The sequence below is a fragment of the Microchirus variegatus genome, assembly GCF_963457635.1.
Source record: "Microchirus variegatus genome assembly, chromosome: 3".
Lineage (NCBI taxonomy): Eukaryota > Metazoa > Chordata > Actinopteri > Pleuronectiformes > Soleidae > Microchirus > Microchirus variegatus.
This window is the reverse complement of record NC_139804.1, coordinates 32,009,953-32,026,900: the sequence shown is the minus strand read 5'-3', so window position 1 is coordinate 32,026,900 and position 16,948 is coordinate 32,009,953. Positions and strand designations below refer to the sequence as shown.

The window sequence follows — 16,948 nt, the reverse complement described above, 5'->3', positions numbered from 1 at the left end:
GCTGAGAACTTCATCGCTTGACGGTAAACCCTGCCAGGAGAAGTCACGGAAGAAACGCGAAGACAGTGTGTGTGTGTGCGCGCGCGCGTGCGTGTACATAGGTGTCTATAATTAGCTATTTGAGTGTCCCACCTACAGTTTTAGGTGTCGTGAGGTTGTCGAACACTATAAAAGTCACATTGCGTGACTACATCTGTGACAAACACCTGCTCAGCTTCCACTGAGGTAAGAAACTCCTCAGGTTGAATGAAGTTCAAAATTGTAATCATTTCAGCTAAAACAACATTTTCAAATGCAACTTGATACAGAACAAATTATACTTTTATGAAAAAATGCACTTACTTTAGTTTTTCATCTTAATTTTGCCTGGTTTGTTTAAGTCAAACTGTTATAACAAAGGTATTTTATAGTTGTTTTTTTTCTCTCTCATCATATTGTTCCTTTTTTTAATTCTAATACAGGACTTCATCCGTTTAAACAGACAGCATGGTTCTTTATCTTTGTCTCCCTCTGCTGGTTGTGCTCCTTCGGCCTGCTCTGTGCCTTTACAACTGCTCCTCTGATTATAACAGGACTCCACGTAAGTTAACCCACTTTAACTGAATGTTTTAAAAAATAATTTCTTCTCATAGATTACTGTGTATTTAATTATGTTTCTGTATCCAATGGAATAATGAAACTTGACAAGTCTTCTATTCCCTAAATCTCCCTCTGTTGATAGTCAACTCGGACATTAGCGTCGACTGTGGCATCTCGACGATCACCCTGGAGATCAACCTGTGCACGGCTCAGTGGGCAGGCTTTAACGTGACAGAACTGGCTCTGAACGGGGCCCACAACAATTCAGACTGCAAAGGCACTGTGGACGATGGTGTGAAACCTCCAGTCATCCGTTACCAGCTTCCTGTGAACCACAGTCAGGAGAACCCCTGTCGTCAGTCTCTTCAGGTCAGAGGCTTCCTGGTGTACACTACTGTTCAAAAGTTTGGAGTCACTTGGAATTTTCCTTATTTTTGAAGGAAAAGCACTTTTTTCCAATGATTAAATGAATCAGACATACACTCTATACATTGTTAATGTGGTAAACGACTATTCTAGCTGCAAACGTCTAGTTTTAATGGAATATGTACATAGGTGTATAGAGGCCCATTTCCAGCACCCATCTCTCCAGTGTTCCAATGGTACATTGTGTTTGCTAATCGTGTTAGAAGGCTATTGGATGATTAGAAAACCCTTGTGCAATTATGATAGCACAGCTGAAAACTATAGTAACTATAGTTTTTATTCATTTTGCAACTCTTTGATAAATAAAAGTGTGACTTTTACTGGAAAACACATAGGTGACCCCAAACTTTTGAACACTAGTGTATGATGTTGAGAGATGAATGGATTTAGAGCTCTTTGTAAAGACAAAACAGTAAGCCCAAGTGCTGGGAAACGAAAGTGCTTTAATAAAAATAATGCTGTATTATGAGAAACCATTAAAAGGTGTGTCGTTTGCTGTGTCACACAGATTGTGGATGAGGCTACAGATCCCGCAGGAGACTTCGCCAATTTCATTAGTATCCAGTCACTTATTATCACAGGGTACATTGACACACCCAGATCAGAGCAGGGGATCATCAGCTACGCCACAGACCTTTACTATCTCTTCTCCTGCCGCTACCCGCTGGAGTACCTGCTCAACAACACAGAGATTGCCGCGTGAGTAACGTGGAGCGTATTGTTTGTGTAATCGCTGGGGCAGAATAAAAAGGTGGTGTTCTTTGGGGTTTTAACTGTGGATACATACACATAAGGTATATGATTTTTTTTTTCCTCCTTTCCACCCTTTCCATGGATTTTTAGCTCTTCAGTGTCGCTGGCTATCAGTGAAAACAATGGAACCTTCATTGACTCACTAAAAATGTCTGTTTTTAATGTAAGTACAATGTATTCTTCCCTAATAACCGAAGCGCTGTGTCTTGTAATTCTGTTCATGATTGTCTGCAACTCTTCAAGCTTTAAGTTTTCGTCTTTCAAAGTTTAGAACAAGGCAATAAATAAAAGTGTTATGATATTTTGTCACCTAAAAATAAGCGTCACATCCGATGTCTATGTCAAATACGATGTTTAAAAACCTCCTGGAAAGCCAAGATCTACATCTGCAGCAGGTTTTCTGAAGCATGATCTACACAAAATCCAAACATCGATGAAATGTCAACAGTTTTCTTTGTCGTTCTAATATTTCACAAATGCAACAAACTTTGGTTATTATTTTTATAGTTAAAACTTTACGCATGATGTTATCATAATTGTATACGTCAAATTTAGTTTAGGTTTAGCAGCTCCGGATTAATTATATTTGTGTGGAGAGATGTCACAAATGGCGATTTTGATACTAAAGGTTGCTTTATTTATAATACATGTTTTGTGTTATCGCTGCACATTGTCCCTTTTATACACTTTTTAAAATAAGGGTCGAGTCAGTGGACTGACAGACCATCTATATTTATGTTTTATGGGGGAGTAGTCGACAGGTTAAATAAGATTTTCCTCTCTCTGTTCCTTTTCCAATAATGGAATAAGAAAAACTAAATTAAATAAATGTATTTTTTGTCCTAGGACTCCGACTATATCCACCCATTATCTGTGCCTTCAACAGGACTTCCGCTACGGACCAGGATCTACGTGGAAGTCAAAGCTATCAACGTCACCGGGAAGTAAGTGAAGCCCATTTGAACGAGAGGATGTTCATTGTACATGTGTCAATCAGTAAAACAAACATTGATGCAGTGAGCATAGTGGTAACAAGCAGTAAGTCATTGGCCCCCTGTTGTGTTTTCAGTTTCCACGTACTGCTGGATCACTGCTTCAGTACTCCCACTCCTTACAACCTGTCGCAGCCGGAACAGTACGACTTTTTTACTGGGTATGGCAACAAACACTGTTAGGGCGGCCGCATACATTAAAGGTCCCATATTATACCCTAGTTCTCCAAGTTAACCTAGTTCCCTGGTGTCCTAATGAACATGTCTGTGACATGCTTTGGTCAAAATACCTTAAGGATGAAGCACCACAGCAGTTCAATCACGCTGCCAAAACAGCCCTGTTCAGAACACTCTGTTTAGCAGCATCTCTTTAGGTCCAACTTAAAAAAAAGTAAAACAAAACTTAAGGGACAGGAAATGACATCAGCCACAGAGGCTACTGGGAGCTACCAGCAGTTAGCATTTGGAAAAGTGATAATTTGCAGGCTCTAGCAGGCACATTGCCCTCATATACAACATGTATCCATTGGACAGATAAATCCTCTGAGGCTGGAAGTTTGTGTAGAACTCTGTGCTGCACTGTGGAGAATAGAAGTTAGAACTTTCCGCGGACTTCCGTTTTTCGGATACCGTTGCCCTCGCCAGCACTCTCATCTGTTTTTTATGGAGCAAGTGGAGCTCCGCGAGACAACAATTCCAGGAATTTAGTGCATCCCAATGAGCGCTGAAGTCAACATTGCACGTTTTATCTCCTGTACTTAGACTGAGGAGGACCACAAAAACATGAGTGAGTGATCTTTTTCAGCACTTTGCCGACTGATAGGACCTCCAGAGTCCCAAATATAAGGATGTAAATTATTAAAAAGTTGATTATGATTGATAATATGGGACCTTTAAAGAAAAACACATGACTTTCAAATGTCTTTTTAAAAAATTCATACCAAATGACTCTGTGCTTCACCAGCTGTTCAGTGGCCTCAAGGACGCAGGTGACAAGCAACGGCTTTTTCAAATACTCGCGGTTCAACTTTGAGGCCTTTCGCTTTGTCCAGCACCGTGACCAGGCAAAGTCCAGCCTCTATCTGCACTGCCTGCTCAGACTCTGCGAGCCCAGCAAATGTCAAGAACTGCTGTCTGTGAGTCGAGTCAACAAAATACAGTGCTGTACAGGAGAAAATAAAAGAAAAACATGGTGAAGTAACTCTGGCACTCTATCGCAGTATTTCTCCTGACAGATATACACAACTCTAACACAATGTTAACCTGTTTTATTGTTGTAGCCGACTGTAGGACTTTTTCAAAGCCACAAGACTGGGACTAAGACAGTATGATTCTGTGTACATAAAGCCGATAGCAGCAACAAAGGTCATTTGGGCAAATTCCAGCCTGAGGTGTTGTTGTCTTTCGTCGTCACCTGGCTTGTTTGTTTGTGTGTGTTTACTTGTATTTGATCCCTTGAACGAGGCAGAAACTAATTTCTAAAGAACTGGTTAAGTTAAGGGCTAATTTGAATCATGGTTAAGGTTAGGGTTAGACAGAGCCCACTCTAGGCATAGGCCATATCAGCGGTCGACTACTGCAGGGGTGCCAAACAACCACAAGGAAAAATAATTATTAAAAAAATGTATAAATATAAATAAATATATGAATTATAAGAATAAAAATCTGCCCATGGGTTCTTTTATTCCCTTACGTAATGAACATACCTAATAATATAATGATAGTTAATACAGAACAAAGAGAGTGTAATGTAATTTAAATTACTCTATTTATCTCATTTAGCATTTACTGCTATGCAGAATATCTTTATTCTTTGTTCATACATCTTTTGTAAACGTCACTGTTGACTGCCATGCCATTTTTCATGGAAAATAGCTTTGTTTGTCCAGGAAGTTACTTAAAATTGTGTTTCTAGAAACCACTGTGGTGTGTGTGTGTGTGTGTGTGTGTGTGTGTGTGTGTGTCTGTGTGTTGGATGAGTTGACACTTTGGGTGGTGGTGGTTAGGCATTAACTGGTTAGGCTTAAGGTTAGGCTTAACACTTGGTTTCAATTGTCCCCAAAGAATCTGAAGTTTATGTTGGAAAGTTATAGTGACGTAGATGAATCTGAACTTGGCAGTTTGTTGTTTTTCAGTTCTGTGATGCCAGGAAGAAAAGATCTTTGACCCCTTTCGGAGAAGAAGGCAAAGCATCAGCCACTGTTTCAGTTGGACCCATTTACACAGCTCCAGAAGGTATGAGCTGTTTGAAACATTCATTTTTGAGAACTTTTCCTGTTATTTTCAAACAGTGAACCATTCTGATTACTCTCTTATCTTCCCTCATCAAAGACATGCCTTACGCAGATGGACACAGTAAGACCTTTTTATTTACAAAATCCAAATACAAACATTCTGATATACATTTCAGAACTGGGAGTTCTTGTTGATCTCCTTTCATCTCCCCTTGTCTATGTCAGGTAACAGTGTCACATCAGGAAAGAGTGATGCGAGTCTGACAGTCTGGCTACTTCTGGCTTGCTGGTTCTGGGCAGCTGGTTCATCCTGAAGAAGTTTTATTGGGCGGGTGGATGACCTCATCTCTTTGACTGACTGATGGTCTTGGTCAACTGTCTCTACAGTCTTCGAGTCACTTCATAGCTCAGAAAATCTGATAATGGAATGATTTTGTCAGTGATAATCAGATGTGCTTGTCGGGTGATTATGAAAACTGAGTAAATACTTTTGTATCTGTGAGTCTGCCTACAAATCCACAATTTTTCAGATCAAACAATGATATAATATGTTTTGTACAGATTCTAAATAAACTTAAAATGCAAGCTTGTTTTACACGGAGTGGCTAAATACAGAATCAATTTTACATGGTACAGAAAAACATTCCGACACTCATTCACATACGGAATCAAAAACACCCATCAGTCAAATCTATACATTCATAACTATTTACACACTCCCTACTTATTTGGTACAGTGTCACTCCACCGAGTGCAGAATGTCCTGGAGCAGAGCAGACAGTTTAATTGAGAATTCCTCCTGCAGAGAGCCAGTAGGCTGTAAGGGTGAGGAAGAAGAAGGAGGAGGAGACAAGCTGGATGATCTTTGAGCATTCACCTCCTCCTCCAGCCCCTGAAACAGCTTCTCCATCTGAACCTGAAACCTCTGGCTTTGCAAGGCTGAATTTTGACAGAACTGCTGCACACTGGCTGTCACTTCAGCCTTTGCAGTGACCGCATTTTCTTGTCGAGCATCAAGTTCTGCTTTCAGAGCTCCCATCCTGTTCTGTGTCTCCTCTCTGAGTGAACTCACCTCCTGTCCTAACCTGGAGCTCATTAACGGCCAGAGCTCTGACTTGGCTGCCTCTTCCTCACTCGTTCTGACTTCTGTCAAATGTTCAAGCACGCCGACTGTTTTAGTGTGGAAGTCGTTGATGATGTCGGCCATCTTGGAGCTGCCGTGCTCCAGCGCATTTGTCATCCAGTGGAAAGCTTCCTGGTATTGAGCCGGTCTATTCTCAGCCTGGGTATCTGCTGTCTCCAGGCTGAGCAGGTAGTGGTTCAGCTGGCCACACAGATCTTGGGTGTTGCTGCTGAGTGAGCTCTGGAGCTGCTGGGTGAGAGGAGTCAAGCGTTCCTTCATGTTCGCCAGGGTGGAGCTGAGGTGGGCAGAAGACGGGGACAACCTCTCCCGCAGCTCGGCCAGTTCTTGGTGCAGACGGGTACGCAGATACTCAGACTGCATACTGAGCTTTTGCTGCATTTCCTCTGCCATAGGGTTTTTGTTGTCATCATCTCCTTGGTTGTAAAGGCTGCTTCTGTCAAGGTGACTCTTGTAGAAATTGCTTTGCAAAGACAAACAGACAGGCCTCCATTATAAAGTGACAATTCAAACTGTGAGACAAATGTATTTCAAGACTTTGGTTTAACTTACTCAACATCCTTTGAGAGGACTGTCTTGTCATGAGCGTGGTTGGACTTTGAATCAATCCAGATTGCTCCCCTGGGGTTACGGTGGAATGGGTATGCTATGGAATAAGGAATCAGATATTTAGAAAATACATAAAAAAATAAAGTGATTTCACAACATTCAATGACTAGTACATACCTGAAACTGTCAAGAACGACAGGGCGAAGATCACAACTTTCAGATGCATGTTTATTTCTCAGTGGAGGAACAGATGAGAGAAAAAGACCTCACTTGAAGGAACAAATATATCACAAAAATATGTGAATTTTATTTTATATAGAATTGCGTCTTAGCTGAAGATAGAGGAAAAGAATATCAATATGTAAAAGAGTGGCTGGCCTTTACCTGAGGAGCAAGGATCTGCAGACTGACTTCTCCCCTCATCTGACTTATATAGGTCCTTGTTATCAGAGCGGCTGCCCAAACTCTGCCTGTGTCAACATTCAACACGTGGAAGGTCACAGGGATGACGTAACAACTCCCTCCATCTGTCTCTTACGCACACACGCACGAGTCGAAGATAAACCGTAACATTTTGTTATTATTGACTGTGTGGAATGTCAATATGGATGCACTCCTTGAAATAAAGTCTTGAATTGAGACTATACCATTATGTCTTGTGTGAAACAATAAGAATTAAATGATCATCATTATAACAACACAGCACCACTGCCAATAAAAATACCATATTTGCAATCTACAACTAAAAGCCCACTGTGAGGTTTCCTGGAGGGACCCCAAAGATTCATCAAGTTCAAGATTGTGACACTCGGATAAGAAATGTGGCTGCTTTTTGGTGTTCATGTCACTTTGCCAGGTACCAGAATTACATAATAGGTCAGTTTAGATTTGGGTCACTCGTTTGATCAACAGTGCTTGTTTTTTTGCGGTCCTCTCGCTGTCCCTTTTATGGATGTGTTCAATTGTGCAAGAAGTTACCAGTTCTGGACCAATTCATTGAGCATTGGCCATCATTGCTTTTTCTTTTTTTTTTTGAATGCATGAAACTTGGCAGTTCACACACGAGTGTTTGTGCTCCTTGTCAGGACAGAACAGCTCACAACAGCCAAGATAAACATTGCTGATTAGGCTGTGCTTTGCATTTCCTCTTAAACATTTAAAATAAGAATGAACAGTCGTCTGTAGATTACTGAAGCATATGCTCATGTCGGAGTAATGTGTAGTGTTTTTGCTTTCCTCATTTCATAAATCGGTTACACAACAGTTGCATCTCCTGTCTGTTGTTAGTGTTTTCCCACCAGTGACATGGGTATGTGGGTGAAAGTTGAATCCTCTTCAGATAGGTAAGTTACAAGTCGTCACTAGAGGATCATAGTTCATGGCTACGAAGATGAAATACATAGGTTATTCCAGTGATTCAAAGTCCAACATTTATTTCAATACAGGAAGAGTTTAGAGTTTAGAGTATTTTGCTTTAAGTAGGCATTATTAAATGCTATATACACTTTGACCATAGTCGTTTACTTTCCACTGAGCTGAAAGGCTAATATCTACAAGTAAACACAAAATAAACAACAGCCTCCTCTAATCTAAAAAATGTAATAGTTATTATATCCACTGTGTTTTATTGAAATTGATTCATTTACAGGTGAAGTTGGAAGCTATTTAAACACAGGAAGTATCTGAGCAGTTGTCTGTGGTGTGAGTTCAACGGTTTCTGTGACGCACAAAGTTCAAGCAAAGCTGTGTGATGATGTACATTGGTAGCCAAATCATTAATCAGTTTCATGCTAGGATTGAGAAGAAGAAATGCCGTAATGTGATCTGGCAGCGTCAGGTGGCCATTCTCTCTGCTTTCACTGCTGCTTTCCATCAGCAAGCAGTCCCAGTCCCTGTCACTGTCACCTTAGCTCATTGGCCTTATAAATCATTCAGCAAGTCATTGAAAGTTGTGCAGACCAACAAGCCTGCAACTTGCCTTGCAGCTCAGTCTACCAACAGGCAGATCATGTAATGTATGTGGAACCACAGCAGACAGAAGAGGTTTTTGAAGGTAGCAAGTTCTCTACAGTAACTATATTTTTTGGGCTATGACAAAAACAAGACAGGCCACCAAGAGGCTATTTACAGAGCCTGGATGAAGGATTAACATTTTCTCCTCAAGCCTGGTGTAAAGCTGGGCTATCTGGCCTGTCCTGTGCTGATTCTGGTGGACAAAATGAGCATGCAAAGGACATGCAGATGCAAGAATTTGAGATTATTTAGGTGGCTGTTTACAACTGGGCTGCTAACTCTGGGACATGCAAAAAACTTCAGTAAACATAACCAGGAAAAGCTTTCCTGCCAGCAAGGTAAGCCATGTTAACTGCATGCAGTGGTATTTATAAGAAAAAATGTATATGCATAAATACCCCCCTGCTTCAACGATTATAGTTTGTATTATCAGTGTTTTCAGGACAACAGGTTTTGGCAAAGACTAACCATCCTTTCTCTTTCAAGGACATTAGCGTTGGTATTCTTTGCATTTGGGGATGATTTTTCAAAAACTTTCAACTTCATAATACCACCACCAATGGTGCATTATGCGGGTTAACCCATTTGTACAAGATAGATGCCATAAGAATTGTTTGCATTCACAAAAAAAATAATCAAATAGCCGTCCATCATCTCCTTGCAAAGTTGCCCAAACAGGTGTGGTGGCATTGGGTTCGACGTCACCAAATTAGCTGCAGTCGCAAGAGGAATATGGTTCCATGCATTTTAATGTGATCATCTGCCTATTCAGTACACAGAACAAAGCACATCAATAACCAACATTATCAGTGCAGTAACCTACTGTCACCACTGCACAATCCATGCAATAAGTGTACCATTTATTGTAATTTTGTTAGTATGCCGGAAAGCTATGGGTCAAGGACACCCAGAATACTTTGAGACGTGTGTTACACACTACTACACCACCACCAGAATGTCCTCCATTGTTCCTGTTAGGTTTCTACTGCCCAGTGGGGAGCATCAGTCCATTTCCTTGTCCTAAGGGAACCTATGGGCCGACTACGGACGCTTTGTCCATTGACAACTGTCTGAAGTGTCCTCCTCACCACTACTGTCCCAGACCAGGTTTGTCATCCCCCTACTTCTGTGGTCCCATGGCTCAGCAGCCTCTCCCAGGACAGGACACATGCGTCTGCCCAGGAGAGGGACAGAGTTTTCAGGTGACGGTTTATCACATGACATACAGTCACTTCTATATGCTCCGTGTGTGTATAAATATATGATCCAAAAGAATAACTTTTTTTTCTTTTTCACAGCAATGATTTATTTTGTGCGTGTGTCATCTTTGAATCTTAGGATACAGTGAGCAAACGGATGTAGTCATGAGAGCCTCCTCACTGTCTGTAACATTAGCCTAAACAATCTCTTCATGGTGAAAGCGCTCTAGATTAAGTTACCTCACAGCAGGGTCTTTTTTCAGGCTGCACAAGCTTAGAGTCTTCTACTCATCAACTCATAGTGAGGAGAATTAGATTATTTTTTTATTACCAGACTTTAAAATAATGTTCACAAAAAATCTATCTAATATAAGTAGGTAATCATTAGTTAATGATTAAATAATGATTATCTACTCATGACATTTTATTGCTATTGCCTGATTTCTTTTGTGGGTCCCTTATTGTAAAGTGCAACTAAGGAGGGTTAACAGAAGGAAGGAAGGTGTGTTTTGAGTCAATGATTCAGCATATTAGATACCTTATCTGACCACAACATAGGATTCATGAGTGTCTGGAACTTGTTGCCTTTTCTGCAGATCAGTAATGGATGGTGTCAATGTACCATTGGCTACCAACCTGCCAACAATGGAGAAGTGTGTGTACACAAACGGTATGAAGTCTGCAGAGACGGACAAACACGTACACAGCATGGAGACTGTCTGGACAAACATCAGTGGTCACTACACTGCAGACAGCAGGTCAGCACATTCACATCCTATTCCCAAGTACACGCTATGCAGTAAACACTGAAGGAGGAGAGGTACTGTCACAAAATTGCAATTAACAGAAAACTTCCTGCTTTAAGGTTAAAGTTGTAAACTCTGGAGTCTGTGTTTGCAGATGTCAAGGGAAATGCGCACAACCTAGATGTCTTTGCCCTTTCCCTACATGAACCTGTCATGAGCTTATCATGTATGGAGTTCCAGGGATAGCTCCACTTAATATTAACCATAAACATACTCTTGTGTTTGTGTTGGCCTTCCAGCAAGGTCTGCGGATGCATTGTTTATTTTTGTCCTTCATATTAACCTTTGGTACAAATGACCCTTCACCGAGTAACATGAAGTGAACAGACGTTGGATTTCTAGCACATTTTCTACAAATCTCATCCAAGCAGAGAGAAATAACCAATGCTGGATTTTTTTTTTTATATAAACAATTTGACTTTTGACACTCTTTGCTGATATTAGATTTACATTGGTTAATTTGCTACAGGTGTGTCAATCTGCAGAAGACTACCAGGGCTATGATAGAGAACTGGGTCTGTGCGTCTGTAGAGAGCCTCCTGGAAGAGCTGCATGTGGCAGTCTGTGCAGGAGCAGGTCGACTGCAGAGCTGGAGCTCCAATGCCAGGCCAGTGGAGATATGGAGCTGGTGTGGAGCTTTGACCATACGGTGAGCAAAGACAGAATTAGATTCACAAAGGACAACTCTTTATATTCATCCCTTAAATTCTGAAATGAAAAGCACACATATACTTGTAACTGGGGTCAGTAGAAATGGACATACCCATAGGACATGAGGTTCTTATCCATTTACTTCTAACACAAATCAAGACTGCATTTCCATAAAGATATCATTGTGCAACGGTTTTAATCTCTTTGTGTCACCAGGTAACTTGGCATAGACTATTCTTTGTGCTTATCCTCAGACTCTTTCAATGGCACCAGTAGTGAAAGTTTGATGCAAGCGTCTCTTGTGTTGTGGTGACCTATAAATGGTGTCATTGTGTGTGCAGGTGTCAGGCGTCTCCGGCAGCCTGCTGGAGACAGCTTTTAAACAGTGGGACTCCCAGGGGAATCTGGAGTGCAACAGCCACCACAACTTCTCATATCCCGTCTACATTGTTTTGACAACAGGTGAGCGGAGAGCCATGCAGTCACATGCACAAACAAAAACACAATTGCTTTTCAAATTGTGTTATGCCTTCATACTTTCTCTCTCTCTCTTTCATTCCTGTCTTTTTGAAGACAAAGGCTTCCTTGGCCTCCTGAGTGGCCTCCCAAAGGAACTTCAGAAACTGTTTCCTGTCACCACATGGCAGGACTCCCATAGCTCAGCTGGTTTGTAGTAACTCAGTATTTTTGCCATGTCCACTGTGTGATAATCATTGACATCTACAGAGTAGCCCCCCTGTCCTCTTCCCAAGTTCAGGGAACAACATGGGCCTCTGCATACCAGGAAGTTTTTCAAACTGCAAAAAGCACAATCTGGCTGGTTTGTCCTTTCACGCTGCAGTAAAAGATGACACTGCAAAATGTCGGCCTCTGTACAGCATCTGCTTGGCCTACAATACAACTAAGAGGCTTACTGTAAGACTAGGAAAATCAATTTTTTAATGATTGTACACTAAAAACATGAGTAGTATACATTTCTGCCCACACTGAGCCTTAAATGATGACAAATAATGACAATAGTGACAGCACTGAAGGTCAATTACTGTTGATTTTTAGAGGAAGACTCCGGGTTTCTGCGGGAGTTCACCTCAGTGGAAAATATCAGTCATGGTGGTATGGAAATGAATTCTAGCACGACGAGAGGAAACAAGAATGATGTGAAAAAGGAAGGGAGGAGTGTCACTGGAATTCTGAACCCAACCGCATGTCTCCATTTGGGCGATGTTCTACTGTTTACCGTCGACACACGTCACTATCCTCAGTACGATCTGTAAGTCAAAGTGCATGATCCATTTTGTCTGCTATAAATCTGTGTTCTGACTTGCTGAAAACTTGACCTCAACCTTATACTGCCTTGTCTTTCAGAGACAGCCTGTACAACACTAACAGTGACTTTGACTGGGGTGCATTTAGACAGCTTAAAGAGGAGATGACTTTGTCTTGGACCCCACCCAGCTTCTTCTCCATAGTCTTTAGTCAACCTGGTGTGCATGTCTTTACTCTGAGCAGTAATCAGCACAAACGCTTGGTAACTACATTTCAAATAACAAAAAAACTAAACATGTAAGGTTTAAATGTGTAGTGTATGCATTGTCAGCTCAACTTCATCCAATATTCCTCAGCAAACTACATCATTAACTAACACAGTGCGTTTTAAAACCTCCTTAAGGGATGTGAAAGGCCATATTTTCACTCCCATATTGATTATTTTATTTTGCACCAATTCCCTATAAAATAGATAGTAAAGCCTACAAACCTAAGCCAAATGTGTTATGGTTGTTTAAACAATTACATCTTAATCAAATGCATGAATACAAGTATTTTTCATACTCAGTATGTACGGGTGATGCCTGCAGGGGCCCAGTGTTACGAGCCTGGTCCCTTCTTCCCCACCATCCCTCGCCATGTGACTAGGGTGGGAATCCGTAGGAGAAGCAACCTGGTACTTCGCCCAGATTGGATGCTGACTGGAGGATTGCTATTTGGAGCTGTGGTGATCCTGTGTTTATGTGTCACAGCCCTGGTTAGTGTTAAGTTACATGAACATGCACCGCCAGTATCTGTTAATTTCAACAGGTAAATCATAAATATATCCCACATCTAGATACTGTTCCGTGAATATGGATGGCCAGAGAAGAAGCCAATCAGAGCGCGGTATCGCTTATTGCAGTTGGCCTACCACATGGATGACTACTCATCAAAAGGTTCAAGGGTGATCTCACTTCGGAAGACTCACCGTAGCCAACAAATCCGAATGACACAAGACTCCATTCAAGCAGGTGGGTCATTGTCGCTGTAACCACAGATACTACACACAATCACATGACTACCATTTATAGAAATCCTAAAGGCCAACAGTTACATAACTTACATTATTGGTGCCCCTGCACCATGTACACATGACACACACACAAACACTGGACAGAAACACTCACACCTGCTTTGTCTCTGAAAACCATTTATGTAACACTGACAGCTGACCATTGGGCATTGCTCCCATCCACCGATTTACCCTTGAAAAAGCTCCTGTCATTGACTTCATGCCATGTGCAGTGAGTAACAGTAAAGAGGAAAACAATTGACCACGGAAATTATTTCAAATGACAATAATGAGCAAGTTATTTATTTATTTAGTTTTTAGCGATTTGTCACTGAGCTTTTAACAGAGCTTTTTATACTAGCCTCGAAAAGAGACATGGGTTTGAAACTACACTTAAAGGTGCCATATTATGCAAAACCATCGTTGTAATCATTTAAATCCTTATATTTGGGACTCTGGAGGTCGTCCTATCAGTCTGCAAAGTGTGAAAAAAGATGACTCACTCATGTTTTTGTGGTCCTCCTCAGTCTAAGTACAGGAGATAAAACACGCGATGTTGACTTTCGCACTCACTGGGACGTCACAATGCACCAAATTCCTGGAAATGTTGTCTCGCGGAGCGCCGCGAAAGTGCTGGCGAGGGCAATGGTATCCGAAAACCGGAAGACCACGACATGTTATATTATTGGCTCCAGAGTGCAGCACAGAGTCCTACACAAACCTCCAGCCTCAGAGGATTTATCTGTCCAGTGGATACATGTTATAAATGACGGCAATGTGCCTGCTCGAGCCTGCAAATAATAATAATAATAATAATAATAATAATAATAATAATAATGCATTTTATTTGAAGGCGCCTTTCAAGACACTCAAGGTCGCTGATCACTTTTCAAAATGCTAACTGCTGTAAGCTCCCAGTAGCCTCTGTGGCTGATGTAATTTCCTGTTCCTTAAGTTTTTGAGATATTACTCAACAGAGCGTTGTGAACAGGGCTATTTTGACAGGGTGATTGAACTGCTGTGGTGCTTCATCGTTATGGTATTTTGACCAAAGCATGTCACAGACATGTGCATCAGGACACCAGGGAACTAGTTTAACTTGGAGAAATAGGGTATGAAGTGGGTCCTTTAATAGCCTGCCAACAAGTGAAAGGATTTGAGAAACAAGACCTTGGAGTAAATAGTCAGATTTAGTGACATCTATTATGTAATATATGGGTAGTATATTCAGTTTCAGATAATAAACCCTCTGAAATGTTACACATGCATTGTTTGCTAAAGCTTATGTGCATGCAAATCACCAAATCCACTCCAAAAGCATAGGTGCCAGGTGAGAATACATATGACCGAAGATCATACTTGTTGACCACAAAGGCGATTGCTATAAAGAAGATTTCATCAGGCAGACTATCAGTCCATCGCAAAATTTAAAAGGGACAAGCTGTGCTCACACGCACACAACAAACATATCGCAATATACATCACGATATCTGTCTGCACATACTATGCAGATGGCAAAAACAAGAACACCGCCCTGGGAGAGAGCAAGCAAATTTGTTCTTGTGGAGTTTGTATAGACCTTAACAAAACGTCTGTGAAAAGTTAAACGTGCAGAATTTCTCTATATATTCACAACACAGAGAAAACAAGTGCATAAAGTCTATGTATTGAACGTGAATGGGTCTGCCATGGGAGCTCCAAGCTGCAGTCTTGCAGCAGAATGTGAATCTCTTAACACAGCTTTCTCCACCATTATCCCGCTGCAACTAAACACCCTCTTTTTTTACTAGTTCAAGTTATAATTATCCTGAATTGAAGATATCATTATATACATTGTCCTTTTTAGATATATTCAATTATCTGTAGATAGTCAGATAGAGTCATACTCTAGTCTTATATCTTATATTTTGTTATATGTTGTTGTTAGTCATATATTTTGTTGTGTTTACATTGTTGTGTCTGATCCAAGTGTTTAAGTCTTCTGTTGCGTTTACATTTTGTTGTGTCCTTTAAGTTTATCGTGTGCTTTTAAGCCGGGAGTCACTGCAAAATTTTGTTATGTCCCCATAATGACAATAAAAAATTCTTGAATCTTGAATCTAGATAGACAGACTGAAATTGTAGATATCTCGAACATGAATTATGACTATTGTGACAAATGATATTGTAGATATCTGAAACTGGAATTAGATATATCTACAATTCAGACAAACCCCATACACATGAATGGCAAAAGTGACGTAATTCTGACTAGTTAAAAACTGAATTGCAGATATATGTGACGTCATTTAGACGAGTAAATACTCAACTGCAGATATCTGTGACGTAATTTTGACTAGTAATTCTGAATTGCAGATATCTGTAACTGTAGTTTTGACGTAGTAAGAATGACGTTGCAGATATCGGTAGTTAATATCTTGTCTACCGATTAAATGATAAAACTACTTACATTAAAACCACTTGATGTCGGGTTCCTGTAGCTAGCAGTAGCTAGTAGTAGCAGTAGCAAGTAGGAAGTGGCAGCAGCATCATCCCTTCTCCTCCACTGGGTGCAGGTGAGCGTCGGCTCTCGCCAACAGGTGCACTGGCTGTATCCACAGTGACGACAGTCGCTGGCAGTTCTGCGTCACAGTTGTGCCAGGCAATTTATATTTTGCTTTAAAAAAAAACAACAACAAAAAACACACACAAATCAATAGGCACGTATGTCAATTTTCCGGCGGTACAACGACTAGCTAGAAAGTAAAACTAGCTTGCAACTAGCTAGTTCAAACTAGCTAAAACTAGAAGTTAGCGCTAGCTCCTAGCTACTTTCGACGCAGTGACCGTGATTGGCTCAATGGTTAGCGTTATGAGGTCACGTGAATGGCCACGCACATACATTTTGACAAACATATACAGCACAACTACGGTAATGAATTCGATAATTTAACATTTACCCACCTGAACCTACAGTACCCACTGCCCGCGACCAACAGTCACAGTGAGCTGCACCAAAACATGAACATAACTTGGTGGAGTTTGTCTTAGCTCTTCCTCATGCAGCACGTTATGCATGCTCTTCAGAATTGTCCTTGATAAAATGACTTAAAATGTGTTGTATGTTCTTATGATCGCTCTCTCTCCAGTCTGTGGTGACCCTTTAGAGGAGTTCTGGGATTATGAGCACCAGGTGGACCTGGAGGCTTTCAGCAGCAACACCTTCTACAGCCTGCTGCTCAAACAGAGCCTGTCTGTCACCACACAACTGGGACACCTCACCACTGAGGTCAGCACCTCCAACAT

At 41.0% G+C, this 16,948-nt stretch overlaps 3 protein-coding genes and 1 long non-coding RNA gene across 4 annotated transcripts; 3 read left to right on the top strand and 1 right to left on the bottom strand.

Moving 5' to 3' along the window:
- Positions 1-486: 486 nt before the first annotated feature.
- On the top strand, positions 487-5,298 carry LOC310925103 (zona pellucida-like domain-containing protein 1; the record flags this gene model as incomplete). The annotated part of the gene is made up of 10 exons (XM_083886973.1): positions 487-580; positions 722-948; positions 1,514-1,704; positions 1,849-1,921; positions 2,605-2,702; positions 2,828-2,911; positions 3,715-3,886; positions 4,886-4,985; positions 5,082-5,105; positions 5,210-5,298. 10 exons carry the CDS (start codon positions 487-489, stop codon positions 5,296-5,298), a joined length of 1,152 nt encoding a protein of 383 aa, XP_083743099.1.
- On the bottom strand, positions 5,295-6,900 carry LOC310925373 (uncharacterized protein; the record flags this gene model as incomplete). Its single annotated transcript, XM_083887317.1, has 3 exons — positions 5,295-6,588; positions 6,678-6,771; positions 6,852-6,900. 3 exons carry the CDS (start codon positions 6,898-6,900, stop codon positions 5,724-5,726), a joined length of 1,008 nt encoding a protein of 335 aa, XP_083743443.1. The 3' UTR covers positions 5,295-5,723.
- A 2,679-nt stretch (positions 6,901-9,579) lies between these two features.
- On the top strand, positions 9,580-12,983 carry LOC310925102 (uncharacterized protein; the record flags this gene model as incomplete). Its single annotated transcript, XM_083886972.1, has 8 exons — positions 9,580-9,660; positions 9,713-9,889; positions 10,483-10,644; positions 11,162-11,341; positions 11,685-11,805; positions 11,917-12,009; positions 12,400-12,613; positions 12,709-12,983. The coding sequence occupies 8 exons, from the start codon at positions 9,580-9,582 to the stop codon at positions 12,908-12,910; spliced, it is 1,230 nt and encodes a 409-aa protein (XP_083743098.1). The 3' UTR covers positions 12,911-12,983.
- Positions 12,984-13,230: 247 nt separating this feature from the next.
- On the top strand, positions 13,231-16,917 carry LOC310924843. Its single transcript, XR_014592794.1, has 3 exons — positions 13,231-13,366; positions 13,448-13,622; positions 16,792-16,917. It is a non-coding gene; the product is annotated as an uncharacterized lncRNA (long non-coding RNA).
- The last annotated feature ends 31 nt before the right edge of the window (positions 16,918-16,948 follow it).